Raw genomic sequence first — 14302 nt, forward strand, 5'->3', positions numbered from 1 at the left:
ACGAAGCACATCACACAAGAATATAACAAACAATTACTTGGTCATTAATAGACAGAATAACTACATTATCACAAATACAACATGAAAAGGTTCATTATAAATTACTTTTATAAAAAATATTTTTAAAAAACATAACTGCAGGACTGACACCTATTGAAAGTCCATTCAGAACAAGAGAAGCACAGAGGGACATTTCCTTGATCACATTTCAAGTACAGTATAACACAGCTCTGAACCATCTGCTAATAATGACTACCATCCGCTGGCAGAATTGTAGAGGAGACATCTACAGGGGATATCTACAATCCTATCCAATTAGTTGCACATTTAATAAAAACTTAGCAGCATTACAAAATGGAGCACAAAAACACACAGAGGGGAAATGATTCATAATCTGCAAATCTAGCTATGGTCACAACACTAACACTGTTCTAGTACACAAGCAAATACAGCACCCTGTCGACCATCTTAGATGGTTCAAAAAAGAGATCACTAGAATTCAATACAAACATATTGCTGGTGAAGAGCATAATTTGCCCCCCTGAATAAGTGTTGATATGAAATAGTAGGCATAGATAGCTGTAGATGCATTTCAAAATGGAAGCAATAACACAGGGGAGGCACATTGGCATTGCAGGGATACGCAAATGTGCACAGATGAGAGATGGTTCAAGTCAGTTCCAAATCTCCCAACATTCCTTCCTACACTTGCTGGAATCGTATTCAATTATACATTAGAATTCCATAGTTAGGTTACAGCAGGGATCATCAACTAGATTCAGCTGCGGGACTATTCTTTTGTTGAGTAAATGTTCAGGGGGCCGGAACATAAATACTAATAATTTGTAGACTGCAAATTGACCGCAAGAAGCCCAAACAGATTGTTTTAGACAAACCTATCATTTCAAACCTTGCTTACATTTGTATACAATCATGTGTCTCTATTATGCTTGGGAACAGATTTCATATTAAAATCACCGGAAAAAATATATATACAGTACCAGTCAAAAGTTGACACGTTCTCATTCAAGGGTTTTTCTTTGACTATTTTCTACATTATAGAATAATAGTGAAGACATCAACTATGAAATAACACACATGGAATCATTTAGTAACCAAAAGTGTTTAACAAATCAATATATTTTAAGTAGCCACCCTTTTGCCTTGATGACAGCTTTGCACACGCTTGGCCTTCTCTCAACCAGCTTCACTTGGAATGCTTTTCCAACAGTCTTGAAGGAGTACCCACATATGCTTAGCACATGTTGGTTGATTTTTCTTCACTCTGTGATCAAACTCATCCCAAACCATCTCAATTGGGTTGAGGTCAGGTGATTGTGGAGGCCAGGTCATCTGATTCAGCATTCAATCACTCTCCTTCTTGGTCAAATAGCCCTTACACAGCCTGGAGGTGTGTTGGTTCATTGACCTGTTGAAAAACAAATTATAGTCCCACTAAGCGCAAACCAGATGGGATGGCGTATCGCTGCAGAATGCTGGTTAAGTGTGCCTTGAATTATAAATAAATCAGACTGCCCTTGAAGAAACTTTCAAAGTCCTTGAAATTCTCCAGATTGACTGACCATGTCTTAAAGTAATGATGGACTGTTGTTTCTCTTTGCTTATTTGAGCTGTTCTTGCCATAATATGGACTTGGTCTTTTACCAAATAGGGTTATCTTCTGTATACCACCCCTACCTTGTCACAATACAACTGATTGGCTCAAACGCATTGAAGAAATAAATTGCACAAATTAACATAACAAAGCACACCTGTTTATTGAAATTCCAGGTGACCTCATGAAGCTGGTTGAGAGAATGCCAAGTGTGCGCAAAGCTGTAATCAAGGCAAAGGGTGGTTACTTTGAAGAATCTCAAATATAAAATATATTTTGATTTGTTTAACACTTTTTTGGTTACTACATGATTCCATATGTGTTATTTCATAGTTTTGATGTCTTCACTATTATTCTACAATGTAGAAAATAGTAAAAATAAAGAAAAACCCTGTAATTAGTTGTGTCCAAACTTTTGACAGGTAGTATATATATACATATATATACATACACACACACTTTTCCCAGAGCAAAATACATATGCAAAAAAATAAACGTCCTCACTGTCAACTGTTTATTTTCAGCAAACTTAACATGTGTAAATATTTGTATGAACATAACAATATTCAAACAACTGAGACAAACTGAACAAATTCCACAGAAATTGAATAATGTGTCCCTGAACAAAGGGAAGGGGTCAAAATCAAAGTAACAGTCAGTATCAGCTGTGGCCACCAGCTGCATTAAGTACTGCAGTGCATCTCCTCCTCATGGACTGCACCAGATTTGCCCGTTCTTGCTGTGAGATGTTACCCCACTCATCCACCAAGGCACCTGCAAGTTCCCAGCCATTTCTGAGGGGAATGGCCCCAGCCCTCACCCTCCGATACAACAGGTCCCAGACGTGCTCAATGGGATTGAGATCCGGGCTCTTCGCTGGCCATGGCAGAACACTGACATTCCTGTCTTGCAGGAAATCACACGCAGAATGAGCAGTATGGCAGGTGGCATTGTCATGCTGGAGGGTCATGTCAGGATGAGCCTGCAGGAAGGGTACCACATGAAGGAGGATGTCTTCCTTGCAACACACAGCGTTGAGATGACAACAAGCTCAGTCCGATGATGCTGTGACACACTGCCCCAGACCATTACGGACCCTCCACCTCCAAATCGATCCCGCTCCAGAGTACAGGCCCCGGTGTAACGCTCATTCCTTCAACGATAAACGCAAATCCGACCATCATCCCTGGTGAGACGAAACCGCGACACGTCAAAGAGCACTTTTTGCCAGTCCTGTCTGGTCCAGCGACGGTGGGTTTGTGCCCATAGGCGACGATGTTGCCGGTGATGTCTGGTGAGGACCTGCCTTACTACAGGCCCTCAGTCCAGTCTCTCTCAGCCTATTGCGGACAGTCTGAGCACTGATGGAGGGATTGTGCTTTCCTGGTGTAACTCGGGCAGTTGTTGTTGCCATCCTGTACCTGTCCCGCAGGTGTGATGTTCGGATGTACCGATCCTGTGCAGGTGTTACACGTGGTCTGCCACTGCGAGGACGATCAGCTGTCCTTCCTGTCTCCCTGTAGCGCTGTCTTAGGCGTCTCACAGTACGGACATTGCAATTTATTGCCCTGGCCACATTTGCAGTCCTCATGCATCCTTGCAGCATGCCTAAGGCACGTTCACGCAGATGTGCAGGGACCCTGGGCATCTTTCCTTTGGTGTTTTTCAGTCAGTAGAAAGGCTCTTTAGTGTCCTAAGTTTTCATAACTGTGATCTTAATTGCCTACCGTCTGTAAGCTGTTAGTGTCTTAACGACCATTCCACAGGTGCATGTTAATTGTTTATGGTTCATTGAACAAGCATGGGAAACAGTGTTTAAACCCTTGAAGATCTGTGAAGTTATTTGGATTTTTACAAATTATCTTTGAAAGACCAGGTCCTGAAAAAGGGACGTTTATTTTTTTGCTTAGTTTATATACAGTACCAGTCAAAAGTTGACACAACGACTCATTCCAGGGTTTTTCTGGAGTGGGGGGGGGGGCAAATTAAACCACCCGCGGGCCACCAGTTGGGGAACCCTTGGTTACAGTATAATGATATTACGTAGCGCCAATGTGTGTAACGTATGTTATTCACTAATAACAGCATTATGGCTTAATCATAGCTTTCACAATATTCTCAACCACGTGCAATACTATAATGGGTTGCTTAAATTCACTTCCAGGCCGCAAGCTGGACCGGGGACCGCCAGTTTGAGACTCCTGGTTCAGATAAGGAGCATCAAAGTGGATGACAAGCCTTTTTTATGGAGGGTATAGGCGATAGTTGGGAGTAAAACATTTCTTCTTTGTGGGCGAGGAAGACATATCTAGCACCACAAAAAAAAACTATAAAGAAGTGCGGTTTAGAAACTGCACATTAGCGACGAAGGATCTCCACAATCATCTTGTCAGTATCTGGCTGTACTCTAGACTCCTGAAGTAGCTCACGACAAACCAAGTCCATAGAAATAAATCTACTAGTACAGCCTTTCCCTTGCAGTTAGTAGAGCTCCGGACACTTTCCCATAGCTCAAGTTCAGTTGTCTTTTTGTACCAATGTTTTAACTTCAACACTCTTTATAATTGCGTACATTTGTCTTTAAATAAAAAATGACATGCAAATATCACATACACATTAAAAACAGGAAATAAATGATAATTTTTTTTTACAACAAAGTTAAAGGATGAACAATACGTGGAGACATTTCGGGCCTTCAGATATCTAAAAGGCCTGCGACGGGCGGCAGTGGTGATAATGGTCAGTTGCTGTTCTCCTTGGTGGTAATGGTGACAAGCTGCTTGGCCGCCTTGGCGATGTCATAAGCACACTGGATAACCTGCTGGGTGACCAGCTGCATGTCAGGCACTGGACCTCCCTCTGGGGGCACTGCCTTCTGACACTCTCCCTGGAGCCGGAAGGCGCTGGACGTCAACAGGCGCAGGGGACCTCGCACTGTCTCCGAACGTGGTCTCTGAAAGGTGAGATGAGGTTACAGGTAACTAATAAGGGGTTCAACACATCACACAATCAAACTTTATTTCTATACCACATTTCTTAGAGGATGCAATTCAAATTGATAAACAAATAAAAATACAAGGTGATGGGAAAAAAGGGTTAAAAGGCCTTTGCGTGTGTGTGATGGTGGTACCATGGAGCGTTCTGTGAGCTTACCTTGGGAAAGAGGGCAGCCATTTCCGTCACAGCCACATATATTCTTTCGGAGCAGGGTATAAAGCTTTAAGAGGAATCAGGAGGAGAGAGGTTAATAAGGCAGACTTTTCATGTCATCATTATTTCATGGAGAAGAAAATAAACTTATATTAAAATGTTTTGCAATAGCAAAACAACAATATTCAAAACAAGACAGATCTGAGTTGTTAGTCTAGGTGAAGAGGCAAAACACAATTCAACACTCAGAGCTACATGCTGAAAAACAAACTGCAGTCCATTCTTAGTGCTTGGCTAATCTATTATGCTATTCCAAATATTGCATTCTGAAACGGTCAAACTACAGCTGCCATAATTACCGTAGCCTGGGTGCCAATCAGTTTCTGCACTGAGGAGTTGGCAAGAGAGCAGAAACAGATTGGTACCCAGGCTATAAGTCATGGGTAATATAGACAGGAGTGAGGGATTATAGTTCATCACACATAATCAGCTATGACAAAACAAGAAAATAAAAAATATTATAATTTCTCATTTGGATATTACACTACAGGGCACCATTCCCTAAAATAAACACATATAGAAATAATCGTATGAAGTTGATTAACCCTCGTATCTACTTTAGATGGACTACTAAAGATTCAACGGAATACCAGCTAAACAAATCATTGCTACCTTGAATATCAAAAGTTTAGTTTTGAGGTAGTGGTGTTTGCACTGATGTTTGCAATGGAAGAAATGAAGAGAGTAGGCGAGTGAGTTCTTTAGGATCAGCCTTTCACGCTAACGCCTAGCAGGCCACACATAGCAAAAGGAGGGAATCAGTCATCAGAATTGGGCAACCGAGCAGGGGTAGGCAAGACAGGGAAGGTGTGTAAGAGTGAAGGTGTGAGGGAGATGAGACACTGTGCCTGAGAGGAAGGGACAGAGGCCAGTAAAGTACCAGGCGGCAGGATCGGGGGAGCGCAGGTTGAGGGGCTGCAGGGGAGAGGGGGCCTTCTCGGCCCAGGGCACCAGGCTGCTGAAACAGCCTAGACTGTGCCTGAGCCGGCGGACACCCTCACGCTCACAAGGTCTGCTTACAGGAATAGAGGGGGAGAGACCAGAGGACCACAACACCCTCGAAATAATGACACACGAGAGGGGACACGGGGTGGGGAGAACACAGAAAAAAGACAGGTGAAATCATAGAGGGAATAATAAAAACACTGAACTGAGAACACACAAAATGTAGAGCTCCAGTAAACAAATCAGTGACAGCAGGGGAACTCAATCTAGGAAGTGGAGGTACTTTGATGAATACACAATAGAGAATTGGTGAAGCTGTGATGAATTCTGTTAGACAGAAAAAGCCTAGTTTTATCTCAATAGAGATAGTTACAACATAGGATTTATATTTCATTTGTTTTTTCGGTGTCGAGTTCGTGACCTGCACTTCTTCCTCACCTGTCGTGCTTGTTCTCCTGTGCAGCGCGGAGCAGATCCTGGATGTTCTTGGTGATCTGCTCTGTCTTGCGAATGACATCCTCGGTGCTGGGGAGCGCAGAGTCTGGCTCGACTTCAAGATCATCCAGTTCAGGGATGGAGCTGCCCTCCCCAAGCCAGCCACTGCTCCTCAGCCTCCCCCTCCTGCCCACACTGCCAGAGGGGGGAGAGACAGGGAAATTAAGGATGTTACTACAATCTCTGCATCCCTACATCCAGACCTAACTTTCGCCACCTGATGTGTAACACTGGAAGCAGTGGCAACTTTGAAGGGACGATTTCCAATCTGACAGTGTGCCTTTGCTTTGTGTGGCTTGTATCAGTGAATTGGCTGTCTGTGCACACAGAAGTGTGTGTGTGTGTGTGTGTTCCTACCCTGAGTCCTCCAACTCAGAGTCATTGGTGGTGTTGTCATAGTCACCGTCTGACATGCTGCTCTGTTTCTCCATCTTGGAGGCCTAACATGAGAGGGAGAGAAAGGAGAGTAAAACAAATTGTCACTGTGACAAATACCAATGAAAATGCAAGCAAGAAATGCCAATGCATCATACAAAATAGTTTCTAACGGTATAGCACAAACCATTACATCATACCTAGGCCTAAACGTAAATAGAAACTTTGACAGAAATGTTCTTAAACAGTTTCACTAACAACTTACAGTATAGTATGTATGGCAGTGACAAATTGAATGAACTAAAACCATGGGAAAGAAACAAAGACGACAATGCATAAAACAAGTCAACATCGAAAGCAAAACAGAGAAGCCTTTTGAATTTCATTGCCAGGGTTAGTAAAAAGAGGTTATCCGGGGTTCAAAACTGTTCTAGTTTTTTTGCCCTCAATATGAAACTGCAACATATTGGTAACATCTGCAAATTCAATGTCGATAGGCTACTGTAATAGAAACCACACTGGACGAATGGAATGGTTCGTTGATTGGTACCATGCCAAGTTGGGATGCTAGGCTTGTCCAATGTCAATGAAAACCTTTGAACTCCTGCTAGTAAAAGATGGAGACTCGTAGACAATATTAAAAACAACAAAGTAATAGCCTAAACCACGGCAGGGAATGAAGGGCCAAATGTAGTCCAGAAAAAACTTCAAACACTGCCGTGCTGGCTGCACCCTTTTTAAAATGCACACTCCAAGACAGATGAAGTCAGGGATGTTTGAGGAGAGAGAAATTACTGGATATCTATCAGACAAACAACCTCCAATGAATTACATCAGAACCATGATCCATTCTTTTCCAGAGCTCTGATCCAAGACTTTCATTCAGAGTCATAACTTTCATGACATCATGGAATCAAGGTTCTGATTAATTTGGGTCAAAAGCTTAAAAACTGTACAAGTCTAGGGGGAGCACTGCGTCATCGACTGAGGCGATGCTGATGGAGGTACTGGTTAACAAATGTATCTGACCATTTAAAGTCAACTGTGCTCAATACTCTATACTACGTGTTCCATCCAGCCTGTACGCATTGTGTGCTGCGTCACAAGACTGGTGGATAATAGCTTTACTCTAGTATCAGATTGGAATTTTGGACGCACAGCACTGACCCTGCACTGTCGCGTCCATGCATATTCCTCGCTCTTTCAGCAGAGAAGAGAAAGTATGTAGAAGCGGTGCGTTTCAAAGAAAAGAGCAGAGACAAACACCCAAAGGGGGACACATAGTAGTTACATACCCTTTCCAGCCTAGCCCAATAGACCTGCTCAAAAAACATCCTCTTCCTGTCTGCAGGGCAAGATGCCACAGCCCACACAAACACAATACAGCAAACTGCTGAAAGTGGGGTTAGCTTGTACAAGTGTTTTGTCAATTTCTTTACCACTGTTCTGCACATTGGTCAGTCAAAGGCTCTGTCCAGAAATAACCCCTAGCCCTTATGCACTTGTGGAGATCTGAGAGCTCCCCCTTGCCCACTGATAGGTTAGATAGAATTGTTAACATATTGCTTAAACCTTCACCAGATCTCCACAAGTGTCTAGGGAGTAGGGGCTAAGGGTTGTTTGCTTCTGAACAGGTCCCACCTCTTGGTGCGGGACAGACTCCTGGATAACCGGTGAGTTTAGGTGTTACTAGAGGCGAGGGAGGGCATGCTGGATGACGTTTACTGGGCAACGGCCATGTGCTGGTTAGAGGGAGAAAAGAGGTCATCAAGTTTAAAAGTATTGCAAAAGATTGGCTTGGAAGATGGAAGGAATTTGCATTAGGAATGAGGAATTTGGGAAAATCTCAATAGGCTGACTTCAACTGGCAACTGGTCTCATGGAGGGTAGACAAACCTTTGCATTGAGATGGGTGTGTGATCTTGGAGCATAGTGCTGCTTCATTGAAAACCTTCTAGCTTATTGTAACAGGCATGATGAGGACAGTGGTCGTGGAGATGTATGGGTGGTTGTGGTGGAGATTATATATATATATATTACACACACACAAAAAGTATGTGGACACCCCTTCAAATGAGTGGATTCTGATATTTCAGCCACACCTGTTGCTGACAGGTATATTAAAAATCTTGCACACCGCTACGTTATCTCCATAGAAAAAACATTGGCAGTACAATGGCCTTACTGAAGAGCTCAGTGACTTCAACGTGGCACCGTCATAGGATGCCACCTTTCCAACAAATCAGTTGTCAAATTTCTGCCCTGCGAGAGCTGTCCCGGTCTACTGTATGGGCTGGGACAGATATTTCCAGTGAAGTGGAAATGTCTAGAAGCAACAACGGCTCAGCCGGAAAGTGGTAGGCCACACAAGCTCACAGAATGGGAAAGCAGAGTGCTGAAGCGCGTAAAACTCATCTGTCTTCGGTTGCAACACTCACTGCCGAGTTCCAAACTGCCTCTGGAAGCAAAGTCAGCTGTTTGTCGGGAGCTTCATGAAATGGGTTTTCATGGCCGAGCAGCCGCACGCACACAAGCCTAAGATCACCATGCACAACGCCAAGCGTTGGCTGGAGTGGTGTAAAGCCCGACACCATTGGACTCTGGAGCAGTGGAAACGCGTTCAGTGATGAATCACGCTTCACCATCTGGCAGTCCGACGGACGAATCTGGGTTTGGCGGATGCCAAGAGAACGCTACTTGCCTAATGCATAGTGCCAACTGTAAAGTTCAGTGGAGGAGGAATAATGGTCTGGGGCTGTTTTTCCATGGTTCGGGCTAGACCCCCCTTTCACCCCTTCAAGTGAAAGGAAATCGTAACACTACAACATACAATGACATTCTAGACGATTCTGTGCTTCCAACTTTGTGGCAACAGTTTGGGGAAGGCCCTTTCCTGTTCCAGCATGACAATGCCCCCGTGCACAAAGCGAGGTCCATACAGAAATGGTTTGTCGAGATCGGTGTGGAAGAACTTCACTGGCCTGCAGAGAGCCCTGACCTCCACCGCATCAAACACCTTTGGGATGAATTGGAACGCTGACTGCGAGCCAGGCCTAATCGCCCAACATCAGTTCCCAACCTCACTAATGCTCGTAGCTGAATGGAAGCAAGTCCCCACAGCAATGTTCCAACATCTAGTGGAAAGCATTCACAGAAGAGTGGAGGCTGTATAGCAGCAAAGGGGGGACCAACTCCATATTAATGCCCATGATTTTGGAATGAGATGTTTGACAAGCAGGTGTCCACATACTTTTGGTCATGTAGTGTGGTGGTGGTGGTAGAGATACTTCACACAAGCTCTGTGAAGCACAAGAAGTAAGAATGCTCTGACTTCTGCGGAGGCGGGCATCGTAGACGTCACCAGGACCCTGAAAGCCAGGTCCTGGTGACGTATATGGGTGGTGGTGGTGGTGCTAGAGATATGTATGGGTGGTGAAAGGAAGGCAGCCCATGGGGTGGTGGCTTGGCTCATGCAACAGGACAGGTAGGGAGGAAGCAGCATATGAAGGACAAAAGGAGGGAGGGAGGACTAGGGCTCCCAATGGATTTGCTGTGTCAAGAGGCATGGACCAAGTGAGGAGGTACTTAACCCTTTGAGCACTTTCGTCCCGTGACCAGGACAGGGTGGATGGGAAGGAGGGGAGGGATGAAGAGGTCACAAAAGCACCCCTTCCCATCTAGAAAGGGGTTCAAATTATACATAAAACATTTAAAAAAATAAGAATTGTTAGTGCTCCCAATAACAAAGACTTCATGCAAGTAACAGTGTTTGGGAGTACTAAAATACATTTTTTATAAAAACAATCTATAAGAAACCAAAATCAAAGTAAGAATGTAGAAAACCATAAAATGTGATGATAAACGAGACTGCATGACAAGAAATGTGACTTGAATAACTGCATTACAATCATTGCCATGTTGGATCTGGGAATACTGGACCTCATCCCATACCTAGAACATTTTAAACATCTAGACAATGAATATATTCTACCTTTGATACTGCATAGTACAAGATTGTTTCATAGCGAAAGGGGCATTCCGGGATTCGAAAAACAACAAGGCAGTCACTCCACCACTTGTTTTTGTAAACACCTGAAGGGTGGGGCTAGATAAATGCAACCATTATAAAATCCATAGACAGAAGAAAAGACCATCCATGAGGTAAAAAGTATAGTTTTAACCATGTTCTGCAGCTGTAGGCTACAGCAGGGGTATTCAAATCTTACCCTACGGAGTCTGGAGTACTGCTGGTTTTCTGTTCTACCTAAACATTGCACCCACCAGGTGTCCCAGGTCTAAATCAGTCCCGTATTAGAAGGGATGAATGGAAAAAAGCAGTGGAACTGGCTTCGAGGGCTAGATTTATAATTACATTGTTCACAAACAATGTAGGAAAACAAACTTATATTTTGGGTTCTGATAGAGTAGGACACACGACATTCGCTCCTACAGACAGTGAGTGACGTGGCTGTGGCTTGCTATATAAAGCAGGCAGACAGGCATCAACGCTTTCAATTCTATTCGATTGAATGTTAGAATGGCAAAAACTAGTGACCTAAGCGACTGAGCGTGGTATGATCGTCGGTGCCAGACGCGCCAAATCCAGTATCTCATAAACAGCCGTCCTCCTGAGCATTTTATGCACGACAGTGTCTAGGGTTTACAGAGAATGGTGCAACAAATTAAAACATCCAGTCAGCGGCAGTCCTGTGAGCGAAAACAGCTCGTTGACGAGAGAGATCGAAAGGAGAATGGCAAGAATCATGCAAGTTACCAGGCAGGCCACAAACCAACAAATAACCGCGCAGTACAACAGTGGTGTGCAGAACGGCATCTCGGAATGCACAACTCGTCGATCCTTGTCACGGATGGGCTATTGCATCAGACGACCACACCGGGTTCCACACCTCTCAGCTAGAAACAAGAAAAAGCGGCTCCAGTGGGCAAGCGATCACCAACACCAGACAATTGAGGAGTGGAAAAACATTGCCTGGAACATGACAGTGAGTTCGGTTTAGTACGCACTGCCTGCAGTCCCCAGACCTCAACCCAATAGAGCATCTTTAGGATGAGATGGAACAGGCTGTTCACAGCATGAATGTACTGCTGTCGAATCTGGAACAACTGCATGATGCCATCACGTCAGCATGAACCAACATCCCTGTGGAACGTTCCAGACACCTTGTAGAATGCCCCAAATAATTCAGTCTGTTCTGGAGGCAAAGGGGGATTCGACCTGGTACTAGATGGGTGTACCTAAAATCGTCCGGGGAGTGGAGAAGTACCAATCCCGGAATGCCCCTCGAAATACCAGAACAGTTTAGTTCAATTACAAAAACAAATTCCTTTTGTTTAAAAATTAATTTATATACACCAGGATTTAGAACCCCAAATTCTGTTAGTTCAAGGGTTCAAACTTTTTTTTGCTCGCCGACCCCATTTCAATATAAATAAAGTGATGTAACCAATGGCCAATGTGAAGATTTTTTTTTTTATTGGGGGTATGACAATATATTGCAAATCAGTCACACTATTTTACACAGTATCTCAAGCTGAAGGTTTGAAGAGACTGAAATGCATCAGAAAGGTAGTTCAGAAGATCATTAGGTATGATTTTTTATGATCTTCTGTGTAGAAAAGAACACCATCATTGACGTTCTTCTCCCACCGTCTGTTTTAGTGCTTGGTCTTGTGCACTTGTTTTAATAAAGATTGTGGGCATTGTAGAGGGAAACAGAAGACACATGAGTTTTATCTTTCAGTGACAGGGTCATAATATTTTGTAGCTTAAACAGTTCAAAAGGTAGAGCTATATTTGTAGGAAGAAAACAGAAACCGCTCTGTTTATTACAACCACATCTAGCGACTACTGGAGGTTACTGACGTAAACCCGGTTCTATCAACCAAGCGTGAGTTTCTCTCATGACCCCATTTCCAAATCACCACATGGGGTCGCGAGCCTAGTTTGGGAAAATCTGTGTTAGTTTGTCATGGAGACATAAAAACCAAAAAAAAACTGATTTAAAAAAAATGGGATGTTAATGTTTAATGCTTATTTGAAATGACATACAAACCTTCCAAATATTTCAGATTGAAATGAAAATAACAAGTGTGATTCTGACATCTTTCATATTGTCTGAGACAATGTTTGAACAGAGAGTACTCCAAGGGCCCTGTTCGAATACCTTAAAATGCACCCATCACAGATCTAACACACTAAGATTTCTGAAAGCAATTGAGTGAAAATATTTTCACATATCTACTCACCTATAGATCTGTGATTATCTTAAAAGGATAGTTCACCCAAATTACAAAATTATACATTAGTTTCCTTACCCTGTAAGCAGTCTATGGACAAGGTATGACAGCAATCCATGCTTTGTTTTAATTTGTTATGGTACCAAAATTAGCATTTCTTTTGCACCATGTTCACAATCAATTTTAGATTATTTCGGATGATATGGACATGTTAATATCGGTACCATGACTTGAATAGGATGTGCCACAAATGCTAACACATTAGCATTTGGAAACAGTGCCAGGGAAACTAAACCAAAGCATAGACTGCTTATAGGGTAAGAAAACCAATATCTAATTTTGGTGAACTATCCCTTTAAGGAAGGGAGAAGACAGATGCATTCTAAAAGGTCTTGGAACACGGCCCAGGAAACACTGTGGAAACCAACAGCCCAGAGAAGAATCCTATGAAACTGCAGGCATTCAGAGCAGACAGAGTTGAGACTAGCTGCCTGTGACCTGTGTGCTTGACATTGTATTGGCTGATTATCACTATCAGGTTCAAGGTGCCAAATAACAGCTACCAGCAAACACTACACCAACGAAAAACAGAAAAATAAATTAAAAGCAGAAAGGAAAACAGAAGAGATATTTAAAAAAGGCTGCAGGAAAAGATAGAATGAGAAAAATGGTTGAGGAGACTACAAGGAGATGGGAGAGCGAATGGCAAAGGAGGCTGGCTGCGGGATATTTACTTACATGAGGTGGGAGGAAGGGTTGCAGGGTGGGGATACCCTCCTCTGTGTAGGGGGTCTCCCCCTTGGGGAGGTAGGGCTTCAGGCCCGAGCCAGTCTCATAAATAGACATGGACATGGGCCGGCTGGCCCGCGCTGACTGCCGGCGCTTCATGGCCGAGGGGCTGGAGGAAGGAGGGTCAGTGTACTCTGACCCGCTGCTGATGGGGACCTGATAGATATGGGTGGTTGGGCCCTGTCGCCTGAGAGACGTGTTCTCGCTTTGCAGAGAATGCAGCTGGAAGAGACGGGTCAGCAAATACACTAAAAGGGCGCTTTTCTTATCAGCAAGCAAGGTGTTTAAGTTTTCTAGCTTTAACGCATGCTTTATTCTCCACGGGGTGAATCCTAACTTTCACTTAAGTTGAATTTCACTTGTCATGAATTGATGTCAATGGGAGACTAAGTGAAAGTTAGGATTTGCCCCCATTTCTCTACTTGACTTCTGGTGTTGGGAACCGTCAGCATCAATCTGTACTAAGCTAAGACCAATGGTATAGGCTACTACTTATGTCTTTATAACATGCTAATTAACATAGTTAATCATGTCCCCTCTGGTGTTACTCATGCTAGGCATTCGAAAAACTCCACTCAAATCACAGCAAGAGGTAAGAGAAAGCAGAAAGGGCAG

At 43.4% G+C, this 14302-nt stretch overlaps 1 protein-coding gene across 8 annotated transcripts in view; it reads right to left on the reverse strand.

Moving 5' to 3' along the window:
- Positions 1-90: 90 nt before the first annotated feature.
- Positions 91-14302, reverse strand: part of git2a (G protein-coupled receptor kinase interacting ArfGAP 2a) — a 29602-nt gene continuing 15390 nt past the window's right edge. For 2 of the 8 annotated variants that reach the window (XM_070446924.1, XM_070446922.1), the window contains 7 exons: positions 13637-13909; positions 10231-10317; positions 6623-6705; positions 6209-6400; positions 5706-5837; positions 4769-4832; positions 91-4568 (listed from right to left, as the gene is read on the reverse strand). In XM_070446924.1, coding sequence (XP_070303025.1) covers positions 4356-4568; positions 4769-4832; positions 5706-5837; positions 6209-6400; positions 6623-6705; positions 10231-10317; positions 13637-13909 — 1044 coding nt within the window. In that variant the 3' untranslated portion in view covers positions 91-4355. Of the gene's footprint in view, positions 4569-4768; positions 4833-5705; positions 5838-6208; positions 6401-6622; positions 6706-8281; positions 8383-10230; positions 10318-13636; positions 13910-14302 lie in introns of those variants that run through there. The other 6 variants (XM_070446925.1, XM_070446923.1, XM_024003069.2 and 3 more) reach the window with 6 other exon arrangements.

The sequence above is a fragment of the Salvelinus sp. IW2-2015 genome, linkage group LG15 (assembly GCF_002910315.2).
Source record: "Salvelinus sp. IW2-2015 linkage group LG15, ASM291031v2, whole genome shotgun sequence".
NCBI lineage: Eukaryota > Metazoa > Chordata > Actinopteri > Salmoniformes > Salmonidae > Salvelinus > Salvelinus sp. IW2-2015.